Below are 15,276 nucleotides of genomic sequence, written 5' to 3'. Positions count from 1 at the left end.
AATACATTCACGCCGCTGTCGGTGTAGAATACATTCACGCCGCTGTCGGTGTAGAATACATTCACGCCGCTGTCGGTGTAGAATACATTCACGCCGCTGTCGGTGTAGAATACATTCACGCCGCTGTCGGTGTAGAATACATTTCACGCCGCTGTCGGTGTAGAATACATTCACGCCGCTGCGGTGTAGAATACATTCACGCCGCTGTCGGTGTAGAATACATTCACGCCGGCTGTCGGTGTAGAATACATTCACGCCGCTGTCGGTGTAGAATACATTCACGCCGCTGTCGGTGTAGAATACATTCACGCCGCTGTCGGTGTAGAATACATTTCACGCCGCTGTCAGTGGTAGAATACATTCACGCCGCTGTCGGTGTAGAATACATTCACGCCGCTGTCGGTGTAGAATACATTCACGCCGCTGTCGGTGTAGAATAATTCACGCCGCTGTCGGTGTAGAATACATTCACGCCGCTGTCGGTGTAGATACATTCACGCCGCTGTCGGTGTAGAATACATTCACGCCGCTGTCGGTGTAGATACATTCACGCCGCTGTCGGTGTAGAATACATTCACGCCGCTGTCGGTGTAGAATACATTCACGCCGCTGTCGGTGTAGAATACATTCCCGCCGCTGTCGGTGTAGAATACATTCACGCCGCTGTCGGTGTAGAATACATTCACGCCGCTGTCGGTGTTAGAATACATTCACGCCGCTGTCGGTGTAGCACTCGGCCCAAACTTAGATTTTGGCTGACGCTGAATTCTCCCGCCCAATCGTGTTTCGTGATTCCGGCGTCGGCCGACGGAGAATCCCGCCCCACTTAGTGAGAGAGTGAGTGAGGGTGATAGAGTCAGATATAGAGAGATTTAGGAGAGGATGTGTGGTACATTAGCTATAGTGTCGCGGTACTGAATGAGCAACCTGGAGGTCAACGATTACACTAAAGTGACCGCATATGAGAACCATTCTACAGGAGTCAAATGGTTAAAAAGTGATAACATATAGCTTAAGCGCACTTCTTTGGCCTTTGTTACCAGTTATTGATCTCTTTGGATTGTTGCTGGGGCTGTTCTGCAAGCACTATTGTTTCCATAATAAATAGTTTTGAATTTTAGTACCCGGTAGAAGTGTCTGTTTTGACAGGGGAGAGAAACCCTTTTCCGCGGTGTAAAGCAAACATTAAACATTCCCATGTTGGGGTACTTGTAATATTTTTTACAACTCATCTGCATCGGACCCAGCCCTCATCTTGACCTCAAGCCACAGGGGGACCCCAGCTTCTCACTTGTCAGTGAGCTGTGCCTGATGACAGGTATAACTTATGACAATTCCAGCTCAAGTTCTTGACTCGAGGGTTAAAATTCAGAATCTCCCAGTTTAGGATTGATTGATATTTATTTATTGTCACTTCCCCAACATCGTGTAAACACTCTTGCAGAAGCTGCAAGCTTCTCAGTACATCACCCGCTGTAATTTAACACTTCCCCACCCTGCCCCAGTGTAAAGGTTAGCATTACGAGAGTTTGACAGATTTCCCTGCTGATATACTTTGACCCTGAAATTCAGCACCTGTCTCACTGTAGCCCCGCTGTAGAGTTAGTCAGAGATTTGCTGCAGTGGCCCTAAGTCAGAATGTGGATGGATACTTCTGCCCCATTAAATCACCCCAGAGACCGCAACCCCTCGCCAGCACCCAGTCTGTCCACGTTCTGAAAAGCTCTCGTATTGCTCACCCTTTACTTGTACACTTGTGGTAGTAAGGGATGTGTTAAATCACAGCTGGCGATTGCTCTGATATACAATCAGTTCCAGCTGAGGATTGCTGCGAAAGAAAATCTGCCATTCATGAACTGTTTTCAGCTGAAACTTGGTTCAAGCTGGCAGCCATTGCTGCGGTGTGTACCCAGTACTTCGGGGTAGAGGGCATTTCAGAGGGCAACGTGAAAAAGATCAATTTCCAGCCCTGTGCTCCCTGCAACAAGCTCTGCTTGGCTGGATTGTATATCGGAAATGGAAAACCTGCAGATCCGTGGGTGTTGAGGGCAGCTCGTCCCCCTTTCCAGGAGGACACTGGCACCTTCCTTCCTTCTGTCACCCTCCAGCTTGGCAATGTTCAGCTGGCATTTCCTCTTGGGGGTAGTTCCCTCCAAAGGTCTATTGCCCAGCCGTCCCTTGACCCCATGAACTTTGCAATGTTTGTGTGGGAGCTCACTTCTGCTTGATTTGTGTTGGTATCGCAAACTACTCCGCAACATTTATATGGGTAGCACAAGTTAATCTAGGCGTGACCTGCTGAGGTGGTAGTCTGATAGTGGAAACTTTCAAATGGAAATAATCTAAAGATGGATATTAAAGATTTCAAGGGACTGTTATTCCATTGTTGGTTCCAATTGTGGGATTGTCCTTGGGAAGATGGATTGTTGCTACACTGTGTTGGAAACAAATAGTCTTGGTAGTTTTTCTATGGATGATTACCTCGTGCTTTGTCTTCGCCGCAGGGCACCAGGCATCAATTCCCACCAGGTCCATTCCATTTTTTCATAGAACATGGTCAATCTCTTTCCTGCCCTCCTTTTCTGTAGTGATTTGTTTCCAGTTTTTCGAATAGGTCACAAAGATGATTGATGCAGGTAGGGCAGTGGATGTTATCTATATGGACTTCAGTAAGGCCTTGACAAGGCCCTTCATGGCAAACTGGTACAAAAGGTGAAGTCACATGGGATCAGGGTGAGCTGGCAAGGTGGATACAGAACTGGCTAGGTCATAGAAGGCAGAGAGTAGCAATGGAAGAGTGCTTTTCTAATTGGAGAGCTGTGACTAGTGGTTTTTTACGCAGGGATCAGTGCTGGGACCTTTGCTGTTCGTATTATATATAAATGATTTGGAGGAAAATATAACTGGTCTGATTAGTAAGTTTGCAGACGACACAAAGGTAGGTGGAATTGCGGCTAGCGATGAGGACTGTCAGAGGATACAGCAGGATTTAGATCGTTTGGAGACTTGGTCGGAGAGAGATGGCAGATGGAGTTTAATCTGGACAAATGTGAGGTAATGCATTTTGGAAGGTCTAATGCAGGTAGGGAATATACAGTGCAATGGTTAGAACCCTCAAGAGTATTGAAAGTCAGAGAGATTTCGGTGTACAGGTCCACAGGTCACTGAAAGGGGCAACACAGGTGGAGAAGGTAGTCAAGAAGGCATACGGCACGCTTGCCTTCATGGCCGGGGCATTGAGTATAAAATTGGCTAGTCATGTGCAGCTGTATAGAACCTTAGTTCGGGCCACACTTGGAGTATAGTGTTCATTCTGGTCGCCACATACCAGGAGGATGTGGAAGGCTTTAGAGAGGGTGCAGAAGAGATTTACCGGATGCTGCCTGGTATGGAGGGCATTAGCTATGAGGAGGTGTTGACATAAACTCGGTTTGTTCTCACGGAATGACGGAGGTTGAGGGCGCCTGATAGAGGTCTACAAAATTATGAGGGGCATAGGACAGAGTGGTAGTCAGAGGTTTTTCCCCAGGGTAGAGGGGTCAATTACTAGGGGGCATAGGTTTAGGTAGAGGGGCAATGTTTAGAGGAGATGTACGATGGCAAGTTTTTTACACAGAGGGTAGTGGGTGCCTGGAACTCACTGCCGGAGGAGGTGGTGGAAGCAGGGGACGGATAGTGACATTTAAGGGGCATCTTGACAAATACATGAATAGGTGGGAATAGGGGGATACGAACCCAGGAGTGTAGAAGATTTTAGTTAGATGGGCCAGCATGGCCGGCGCGGGCTTGAGGGCCGAAGGGCCTGTTCCTGTGCTGTACTTTTCTTTGTTCTTGTTCAAATCTTTGGGATATCATTGGTAGAGGCCGGGGCAGCTGCTGTATCCCTGCACTTGTTGGTGTTCCTGTCCTGAGCTCTACTCCGTCACCTTTGGAATAGAAGTCCTTGGAGGCAGTCTTCCACTGCTGCCGTGTTGCAGTTGCCAGGTGTTAATATGAGCAATAAGAGGCTGAGACCCATTGACCTGAATGCCCGTCCCATCGCTTCTTGACCTATACTTCCTGTGGTGTTTGGAGGTTTGGAGGTGGGAGGTTTCAGTCTGAAACATGGGAATGGAAATGTTATGTAGAGGATGTGGGAATGATGACCAGATGGACCACGCAAAGCAACTGGAAATTCGAGGTTGTGGGACTGCCCTTTATCGTGAGATCTGTACATGGGATAGCCAGTGACGTCCACTTATTGAGGTAAGTAGGTTTTTGAAATGTTTCAGTGTGGAGATCTTCGGGCTGTTGTTTCTGGCCCATGTAAAACCACGTGACTGATCCTGGCTATGCTCACACACAAAAGATGTCTTCTTGTGTGAAATGTCTGAGTGCTATCAGCTATAGGGAAGCAGGGCAGCACGGTGGCCTAGTGGTTAGCACAACCGCCTTACGGCGCTGAGGTCCCAGGTTCGATCCCGGCTCTGGGTCACTGTCCGTGTGGAGTTTGCACATTCTCCCCGTGTCTGCGTGGGTTTCGCCCCCACAACCCAAAAATGTGCAGAGTAGGTGGATTGGCCACGCTAAATTGCCCCTTAATTGGAAAAAATAATTGGGTAATCTAAATTTTTTTTAAAAGCTATAGGGAAGCAGGTGGGAGCAGCTCAAGTCTCATGGGGAGGAAGGGAGAAACCAGGAAAGAGATGAAAGCTTCTCATGGTATTGCCTGGTTAAAGGACAAGTGGTGAGGTAGTTATTGCACTAGGATCATTTTACAAAGGACTAGATTGGGGCTTCATTCACAAGGATGGAGAATGGTATTTAGTGGAAGTGATGGAGGGGTTTTGCCCTCCAGCTGCAGAGCTGCCCCACTCTTTTCGGGAAGGCCCATCGAATTGTGCTAATCAGGCACTTAACTGGGCAGCATCAGCCCTATCGCAGGATCAAGGACCCTGGGATGGAAATTCTGCCGCTCTCCGAAGAGCTCTAGGCCAATCAGAGTTGGGGCAAGCTCTCAGCAGGCCCTTCCCCTTCCTGATGCCGGATCAGTCAGGCACTGTGAGGCACTCCTGTTAACTGCCATTAATTGTCCACTTAAGGACCTAAATTGGTGCCAGGACAGGATGGCCATCCATGAGAGTCTCTGCCCTGGACGTAATCGTGGCAGAGATGGGAAAGCAGTGGGTTCTGCAACTGTCACCCTCCAATCTTGATTAAACACGCCACCAAATTCTCCTCATGGGAGGCCATTAAATTTTGCTCAGGATGGGCAATTCGCGCTTGTAGCCCCCATCACATGTTGTCCACGATGGAAGACCATGGTGAATCTGCCCTGAGATTCTCCCAGTACAGTTGGCAACTCTGGTTGGGAGTATCTCTGGAGGTTACATCATGGGATCTCTCTCCACTAATAGTCCCTCCTCTGCTCCCCTGAGATTGATCGGCTGACACGTCCGATCTGTCCCCCAGATCTGATATTTTTTATAACTAATTATTTTTAAAATAAATTTAGAGTACCCAATTCTTTTTTCCAATTAAGGGGCAATTTAGCGTGGCCAATCCACCTACCCTGCACATCCTTGTGTTGTGGGGGCGAAACCCACGCAAACACGGGGAGAATGTGCAAACTCCACACGGACAGTGACCCAGAGCCGGGATCAAACCTGGGACCTCGGCACCGTGAGGCAGCAGTGCTAACCACTGTGCCACCGTGCTGCCCTTTTATAACTAATTGAACGGAAGTGCAGCAGCGTTGCCACTATTAATGAATGTCACAGGAGGCGTAAAGCAAGCGGCGTAAGGTAGGGGATAGCTGTGCGTCTATAAGCAAGTGATAATCCACGGCATTACTGTTTTGCAATGTGAATATGTAACTATGTTGAACTCCCAGTGTTGTAACTGCAGAAGATTGCAATTATGGAGAGTCAATTAACGGCTGCTGGGCGTAGTGTCGGCTACACTTGTGGAGAGTGTTTGAAGGGTGAAGTGGTGCTTGTAATGATGAAAAGTGTTTTTGCAGGAAGGCTGTGTGAGACAGTGTCACTTATGGCAGGATACGTGATGCAGATTCACAGCTTTCTGGCAGTGACTGGATTTTGTGATGGTGCAGAGGCGCTGCAGGGAGGCAGCTCGCTTTAGCTGTTCTTGAGTTTGGGCAGAGGCATAATCCCAAGGGTGATGATTGCGTGCCGTGCTGTACACTCAGGGGTTCTGTTAATTAAAAGTAGTGATGCTTGCATCCTGTTATGTAGGCGCTGATGATTTTTATTTCATTCCTTCATGGGAAATGGGCATCATTGGCAAGACCCATCCCTAATTGCCCTTGAACTGAGTGACCAGCTGGGCCATTTCGGAGGGCAGTTAAGAGTCAACCCACATTGCTGTGGCTTTAGAGTCATTTAATTTTTTTTTTTACACAACAGTCAGATAGTTTCATGGTCACCATTACTGAGACCAGCTTTATTCTCCAGATTTTATTAATTGAATTTAAATTCCGCCAGCTGCCATGGTGGGATTTAAACCCGTTGCCCCCAGAGGATTAGCCTGGGTCTCTGGATTGCTGGCTCAGTGACATTATCACTACGCCACTGTCTCCACATATAATAAACAATTGATAGCTTGGTTGTAAACCACTGATGATCAAGATTCTAACCCACAGGCACAGAAGAGTATTCTGTTTAATCCTCCATTTTCTGGATTTGAGCATTTCTGGCAGGGCTGACGTTGATTGTGAATTGTATTGAGATGATGCTGCAGCCCATGAGATGAGGGTGCTCCCATAGTGCTGCTGGATCGGTAGTTCCAGGATTTTGCCCTGGCAAAAGTGTGTGAAGCAAGAACGTCAGAAATATGAGCATGAGCAGGCCTCGGGATCAATCAAGCCTGCTACACCACGTAGGGGCTGGTTTAGCACACTGGGCTAAATCGCTGGCGTTTTTAAAGCAGACCAAGCAGGCCAGCAGCGCGGTTCAATTCCCATACCAGGCCTCCGAACAGGCGCCGGAATGTGGCGACTAGGGGCTTTTCACAGTAACTTCACTGAAGCCTACTTGTGACAATAAGCGATTTTCATTTCATTTCATTTCAATACGAAATGGCGATCATCGGCTTCAGCTGCCACCCTCTCCCCATTTCCACTGATTCACTGGAAAGATTAAAAGCCAAGGGCAGCACGGTAGCCTTGTGGATAGCCACAATTGCTTCACAGCTCCAGGGTCCCAGGTTCGATTCCGGCTTGGGTCACTGTCTGTGTGGAGTCGGCACATCCTCCCCGTGTGTGCGTGGGTTTCCTCAGGGTGCTCCGGTTTCCTCCCACAGTCCAAAGATGTGCAGGTTAGGTGGATTGGCCATGCTAAATTGCCCTTAGTGTCCAAAATTGCCCTTAGTGTTGGGTGGGTTACTGGGTTATGGGGATAAGGTGGAGGTGTGGACCTTGGGTAGGGTGCTCTTTCCAAGAGCTGGTGCAGACTCGATGGCCGAATGGCCTCCTTCTGCACTGTAAATTCTATGACTGCAACCCGTTCAGAAAAAGCCCATCGCCATAACCTCAGGACAATTGGAGACGGGTAAAGAATCCCAGGTTTGCAGCAATGCCTACTTCAGAGAATGGAAAAATAAACACAGGTGCTCTCTTGTATCTGTCTGCTAGAATCTTGGTCATCAGTGGTTAGAGTCCAAGCACCCAGAGGTTTATTCATCAGAATTATCATTCATCGTGGAGACAAGTTGCACCTGGGGCTGCACCAGCCTGGGGAATGTGGATCTGCGGATGGGAGATGGTCTGAACACGGGTTGTGAGGGTCGAGGGAGTTTGGGGCAGCAGAGGCCCACGCTGTTCTTGGGGAGCTCAGAGGGGGTTTGCCTGCTCCCCCGATGCCTGCCTGTGGTCCCTGCCTCCAGAGCACCTCTGTACCTGAATTTTGGAATTTCAGCCAATGTAGGGCAACTATTTGTGAAATCAAGCAGCCTTGGCCTTTCGAGCAACCTGTCCATTGACAGGCCTGCATGAATATGAGGTCACCTCTCCTTCCTCCTATTGTCACAGGCAGGTGAGGGGGTGGAGACATAACCAGGGGTTTGGGGGTAGTCAACAATTGGGAGGGTAGTCGAGAGGATCTTCTGGGGTACAATCCCCGGCCGGAGATCAGAGGTTCTGGGTCAGTATATATTGTGGATTCTTGGTGACCCTGGAATGGATGCACACCACTAGAATACTTACAAACTCACACTAGTTTCCTCTGGTAGTATTCTCAGGGCTGTTATTTTTTTTGTTTAATGGGAAAAGACATCTTTCAATGAAACATCCATTGAAAATGTTTGTGTCGTGGGAATGTATGGTCAATTCCAATTAATTTCTCGTGCGGGGGAACAGGTTGATATTTCCTTCATTGTTTTACCTGCGTGGGATCCATCACCAGCGACAGATTGGTGACGCATTGTTGCAGTTCTGCAATCCTGGATAAGATCCCACATGGATTTATTTTGACAGATAAGCCTGTCACAGTGAAGCTTGCATCAATTGCAACAGAAGTGGGTCATTGGATATAACAGCAGTGTGCTGGGGACTCTCTTACAGCCCCTAGCTGCACTCCAGCTGAGAACAGTAAGGACGCAACACTCAGGATGTTCCCCATAAACCTTCCCCCATAGCCCATTCCCCCAGTGCACATTTCTTTAACCTTCCCTGCCTGTTGGAGAGACATTCTGATGGATACACTTCTTGAAAATGTAGGAACCAGTTCATTTTTATGAGCTTTGTTCACACAACATTTTGCATATAAATTCTCTTTTGCCGTGTAACTGGTCAATTTATCAGGAATGCTCAGAAGCTTTGTTTTGTTCCTCTGTGTGAGGATGATGTGTACGTGTCAGGATTGTATGTTCCAAATGTTCAGAAGGAAAAAAATATCTCGAAGCAACACCTAGTGGAGGAGGATAAACTGTCCATGGAATGGATTAAGGTCAGGTGGGAGGAAGAGTTGAGGGTGGTATTGGAGGAGGGATTACGGTGCAACGTGCTGCGAAGGGTCAATGACTCGACCTCATGTGCGAGGCTGGAGTTGATTCAATTAAAAGTGGTGCACAGGGCGCACTTAACGAAAGTGAGGATCAGCCGGTTGTTTGAGGGGATTGAGGATAGCTGCAAGCGGTGTGCGAGGGGCCCAGCCAATCATGTCCATATGTTCTGGTCCTGCCTGAAGTTGGAGAAATTTTGGGGGTCGTTATTCAGCACCTTATTTATCTTACACTTTAGGGAGAATATGGTTGCCGTTGGGGAGGGGGGTCCTTGGCTGGGTGTTTATTTGTTGTAAAAATGTTGAAAATTTGAATAAACATACAACACCTAGTGCCACCTGCAGAAGCAGGAAGTTTCTGTGATCGCACTGTGATATAATTGTTCTGTGAATAGGGTTGCGTTCCCTCGTAAGTTGTGCTCAGTGTAAATGATACGAGAGCTCTGCGTTTGCTGACTGACCTTTCTCTTGTTTCAGGATGGAAAAGTTATTGTGTGGGATGCTTTCACTACCAATAAGGTAAGTTTCGAATCACATTAATATTTTGACTCCATATTCCTCCAATTGTACGGTGTTACGACCTGTGATTTAAGCAAGTCAGCAGACACGAAAAACATCCTGATTTTACCTCAGCCACGGCATCCAACAGATCCCCAGTTCCATTGGCTGATCTCTACTGGAATGGTACCAGGGCTAGTCATAGTTGGGTTCAGTGTCAGGAGAAATGGGGCGGATGCACACTTCACATACACAGGCACAAACACCCCATGCACACATCACACGCACACTCCCACTCATATACACACTACCTCACACACACTGACACTACACACACAAACATACATATACAGACACACACAGGCAGACACTGCGCACACTATGTGCACCTGCACTGTGTGTGGGCACACCGCATGCAAACTCCATGCACACGTTCTGCATGTGTACACACTGCGCACGCACGCACATGCGCTCACACACAGACACTGCCCACATATAGACACTGCACATACCTGCGCATGCACATAGACAGACACACATACACACTCAGGCACTGCACGCATATAGACACTGCACACACCTGCGTTTGCACACAGATACACATACTCAGGCACACATATACATACACACACACTGCACGCACATCACAGATACCAGCTCCCTCATAGACAGAAGCACAGTGCCCTCATGCACACCCCTCACACCCACACAGTAATGCATTGCTTTGGGTGCATATTGAAAGATGTGCAACTGAACTCCGGAGCATTTTGGGTGTTGTTTAGGCTGAGATGTGGTTCCGTGTCTGGGCTCAGCACTCGCCTTCATTACCCTGCTGTTTCTCAAAGTTACCCTGTTCACACTGGAGGACAGGCTCAGGAAGAGTAGAGCACTCCGTCATTGCACCAACTGAGGGCTAACCTTTAATAATTGTCTCCCTGCGATGTTCCAGCTCTTGGTATGAGTGGAAGTTTGAAGTGAATCCAAAATCCCGAACCCACAGCACATAACAAGATTCTTTCCTTCAATGTGTGGAATGCAAGATTTGAGGTTCATTTTGACTGATCCTAATTTGTGTTGGTTGGTTGACTGATTAGTATCTGTGCATTTCTAGGAACACGCAGTGACCATGCCCTGTACCTGGGTGATGGCCTGTGCCTATGCCCCATCAGGCTGCGCGATCGCATGTGGGTGAGTATAGTTACATTGCCGTTATATGTCATGCTTTATTTACATTTTACTCTTTCTTTTTTTAATATTTTATTCAAGGCATTTTCATGTAAACAAACATAAGCAGAAGAACAACCAAACAACATAAAAGCATCCAACACCCAATCCGCCTCCCCTACTCCCCTAATACCACCTGCTTCTCCTATCCTGCAATCCCGATTTTAACCCCTTACCCTTCCCCCCATTACCCCTCCACCTGCTGACCCCTCAAACCTTAAAGAAATCAATGAACGGCTTCTACCTCCGAGTGACCTATCCGCTGACCCCTGGAAGACGAACTTGACCTTTTCCAGCCTCAGGAATTCTGCCAGTGATGCACTATTAGTTACGATGAGACGAGAGTAGAGAGTAGTCGAAGCTTTATTACACAGAGATGTGTGGCCTCCTACAACAGCTGACGAAATGGCTGCTGTACGGGAGCACACATATTTATACTCTGCCTACTGGGCGGAGCCAGCAGGCAGGGATCTACCCCCGTACCTGTAGTACAGGGGCCTTACCGTAAAACCCATATATATACAGTATATACATCAGTGATGACTACCACATTCACCCCTGTTAAAAATGAGTCCAGCGGGGGTGGTGGAGAACTATATACATACAAGTTGCTTTTAAAATCACAGAGAATATTACAAATTTAGATGGTCCGGTGCATTGATCTGTCGTCGGAGCGCCGCAGTGCTGGTGACAACTCAGGCGTCGGCTTGGTCTTCGGTGACTCCAGGAGCGTGTCGAAATCCTCTTCATCCCCGGGTGGGAGCAAGGGGAGGACGGATTGTCCTGGAGCGGGGGCTGCAGTGGGGTACGCCGGGGGAAGGGAGGGTGGCGCTGGGGCAGAGGGGGGAGGGGGGATGTGTGTGGAACCAGGTGGTGCCAGGTCCCTGAGGGAGACTGTGTCTTGGCGGCCGTCGGGGTACGCTACGTGAGCGTACTGCGGGTTGGCGTGGAGTAGCTGTACCCTCTCAACCAATGGGTTCACCTTGTGGAGTCGCACGTGTCTACGGAGGAGAACAGGTCCTGGAGCTGCCAACCACGTTGGGAGCGAAACCCCGGAGGTGGACTTCCTGGGAAAGACAAAGAGACATTCATGGGGGTTTCGTTAATCGCGGTGCACAGGAGCGACCGAATGGAGTGGAGTGCGTCGGGGAGGACCTCCTGCCAGCGGGAGGCCGGGAGATTTCTGGACTGTAGGGCCAGGTGGACAGCCCTCCAGACCGTCCCATTCTCCCGCTCTACCTGCCTGTTTCCCCTTGGGTTGTAGCTGGTCGTCCTGCTCAAGGCAATGCCCCAGTTGAGCAGGAACTGGCACAGCTTATCGCTCATAGATGAGGATCCCCGGTCGCTGTGAACGTAGGCGGGGAAACCGAACAGAGTGAAGATGGTGTTGAGGGCTTTGATTATGGTGGCAGACGTCATGTCGGGGCATGGGACGGCAAACGGGAACCGGGAATATTCATCGACCACACTGAGGAAGTACGTGTTTCGGTTGGTGGAGGGGCTACATAGCCGAGGATGGCTAATCGGTTTGTGCTGAACACGCTCTTCTCCTTGTTATACGTGAGGTTGAGGAGAGTGGCGGTGTGGAGAAATTTGGAAAGGTTGGCGTCGTGGTCCTGCTGGTCATGGCCGCAGGTGGTGACATTGTCCAGGTACAGGAAAGTGGCCGGCAGTCCGTACCGGTCAACCATTCGGTCCATCTCCCGTTGGAAGACCGAGACCTGTTGGTGACGCCGAAGGGGACCCTAAGAAAGTGGTAATGGCGGCCGTCTGCTTCAAACGCAGTGTATGGGTGGTCCGCCTTACGGATGGGGAGCTGGTGGTCGGCAGATTTCAGGGCCACTGTCGGGAAGACCCGGTATTGTGCAATCTGATTGGCCATATCAGATATGCTTGGGAGGCGGTACACGTCGAGCTGCGTTTACCGATTGATGGTCTGACTGTAGTCAACGACCATCCTGTTTTTCTCCCTGGTTTTCACCACTACCACTTGGGCTCTCTAGGGGCTGTTACTGGCCTCGATGATACCTTCCCGCAGCAGCCGCTGGACGTCAGACCTGACGAAGGTCCTGTCCTGGGCGCTGTACCATCTGCTCCTGGTGGCGACGGGTTTGCAATCCAGGGTTAGGTTTGCAAAAAGGGAAGGCGGGTCGATATTAAGGGTCGTGAGGCCGCATACGGTAAGGGGTGGTAGGGGCCCGCAAAATTTCAGGGTTAGGCTCTGGAGCTTGCACTGGAAGTCCAGGCCGAGAAGCAAGGCAGCGCAAAGGTTGGGGAGGACATAGAGGCAGAAGCCGCTGAACTCCACGCCCTGGACGGTGAGGGTGGCGATGCAGTACCCCCGGATCGCTACGGAGTGGGATCCGGAGGCCAGGGAGATACTCTGGTTAGTGGGGTGTACAGCGAGGGAGCAGCGCCTTACCGTATTGGGGTGGATAAAGATCTCAGTGCTCCCGGAGTCCAGCAGGCAGGAGATCTCGTGCCCATCGACCTTCACCTCTGTCGAAGCGGTCGCGAGATTGTGCGGTCGAGACTGGTCAATCGTGACCGAGGCGAGACGCGGCTGGTCGGCGGCGGTTGCAGGCGATGAGCGGCCTGATGAGGTGCCCGATGGGCAGGGGTCCTGAAGCGGGCAAGATGGTGGGGCCCACGGGCCGCACTTGTCCTTGGGGTGGCAACCTGCCGCTGCCCTCGGGCCGCACGTGTCCTGGGTCAGGCAAGATGGCGGCGGCCATTGGTTCTGAGGCAGGCAAGATGGCGGCGCCCACGGGCCGCACATGTTGTGAGTAGGGCAAGATGGCTGCGCCCACGGGCTGCACGTGGTCCGAGGAGAGGAAGATGGCGGCGCCCACTGGCTGCATGTGGGGGTTGCCGGGACAATAGCGGCGATTTGAGCGGGCCTGGCACACGGAAGCGAAATGTCCCTTCTTGTCACAGGCCTTACAGAGCGCGCTCTGCGCTGGGCAGCGCTGCCGGGGATGTTTTGTCCACAGAAGTAGCATTTTGGGTCCCCCGGGGTTGGTTGGCTGCCACGCGGTGCAGGCGTGGGATTGGCTGGGGACTGTCGCTGATGGGGTGACTGTCGGCGGGGTCCACGATGCACAGGAGGGGTGAGCCGCGCAGTCGGTTGCATAGGCCTGAACGTTGCGTGAGGCGACCCTAAGCGAGTGTGCTAGTTTTTTGGTCGCTGCGAGGTCAAGCGTGGCCCCTTCTAAGAGGCACTGGCGGATGTAGTCAGACCTTATGCCCGTAACGAACGCGTCTCTCATCAGCAAGTTCGAGTGTTCAGTGGCCGAAACAGCCTGGCAGTCACAGTCTCTAACTAGGGTGAGCAGGGCGCGCCATAAATCTTCTACAGACTCACCGGGAAGTTGGCGCCGCGTGGAGAGGAGATAGATGCCTGGCGTAGATTTTGTTGGTCCGCTGAGTGTAATTTTCCTTCAGTAGCGCCATGGCTTCTGCGTAGGTCGGCGCGTCCTGGACGAGGGGAAAAACGTTGCACCTATGGACTTGGGACCACCTCCACACCCAGCACCTCGGACATTACATAGGTTATTGGCTTTGGCACCAGAGTCTAACTTCAATTGAACCACTGTACTGTCCACTTCAAGTGGTAGCAGCCATTTGTCCGCATCAACTGCATTTATTTTAAATGGAGCATCAGTTTGCACTGGGAGGATGTGCAGACTCTGCACAGACAGTGACCCAAGCCGGAATCGACCCTGGGACCCTGGAGCTGTGAAGCAATTGTACTATCCACAATGCTATCGTGCTACCCGTGTCACTGGCTGATGTGGCAGAGACCCAGAAGGTGGTGGCGCTGTCCCAGATGGAGGTGGTCTACTCCCTGTGCTCCATGGCCACTAGATAACCGGCAGCCTCCAGGATTGGCAACGCCATGTCACAGGGGAACCTCCGCCCGCACCCTCAACCCATGGTACTGTGGTCTTTGGGCACCCCACGGGAGCAGGTGGTGATGGGGCTAGTGCCGGTGATTCCCACAGGTGAGGTGGCGGAACACTGCAGCACCTCGAACTCCATGCCCCCCCCCCCATCTGTGGCACATCTGGTGGGCAGCAGGCAGAATAGGGCAGCACCACTCCACCTGGGACACCTGAGCAGCAGCCGGGCCCATCCAGGCCCGGTCGCCCCAGAAGATGACTGTCAAAGGGGACCCAGGCCGCAGGGCAGGAATCACAGCAGGCCGCTTCCACTCCTGATGTTCCATCTGGCGATCCACCTAGATGTAGCGTTAGGGCCCATAAGAACAGAAAAGTCGACACCAATTAAGTTGGCACGGGTGCAGGGCGCAATTTAGCAAAAGGGGGTAGGGCATAAATCTGTATATATGTTTTAACATTAAACACCTGTGCACAATGTTACAACCTGCCTTGGTGCTCTGTCCGAAGGGTATGAGGGAGGGCTGATATGGGCTGACTGCAGAGGGGGCCCGAGGGAGTGGGTAGACTGGACGGATGTTGGGGGGGCAGTTCAGCCAGCCTTCATCGCTCTGGTCTCCCACCTCCATCACCCACACACTCTCCTGCACCAACCCACA

The 15,276-nt window shown here is 50.8% G+C and overlaps 1 protein-coding gene across 1 annotated transcript in view; it reads left to right on the top strand.

The window, feature by feature from the left end:
* Positions 1-15,276, top strand: part of gnb5b (guanine nucleotide binding protein (G protein), beta 5b) — a 110,927-nt gene that overhangs the window by 30,878 nt on the left and 64,773 nt on the right. Inside the window, 2 exon segments of the mRNA XM_038813210.1 lie at positions 9,474-9,515; positions 10,606-10,682. Coding sequence (XP_038669138.1) covers positions 9,474-9,515; positions 10,606-10,682 — 119 coding nt within the window.

This window comes from Scyliorhinus canicula, chromosome 12 (genome assembly GCF_902713615.1).
Source record: "Scyliorhinus canicula chromosome 12, sScyCan1.1, whole genome shotgun sequence".
Lineage (NCBI taxonomy): Eukaryota > Metazoa > Chordata > Chondrichthyes > Carcharhiniformes > Scyliorhinidae > Scyliorhinus > Scyliorhinus canicula.
The sequence above is the reverse complement of the archived record's forward strand: the minus strand, read 5'-3'. Positions and strand labels throughout refer to the sequence as shown.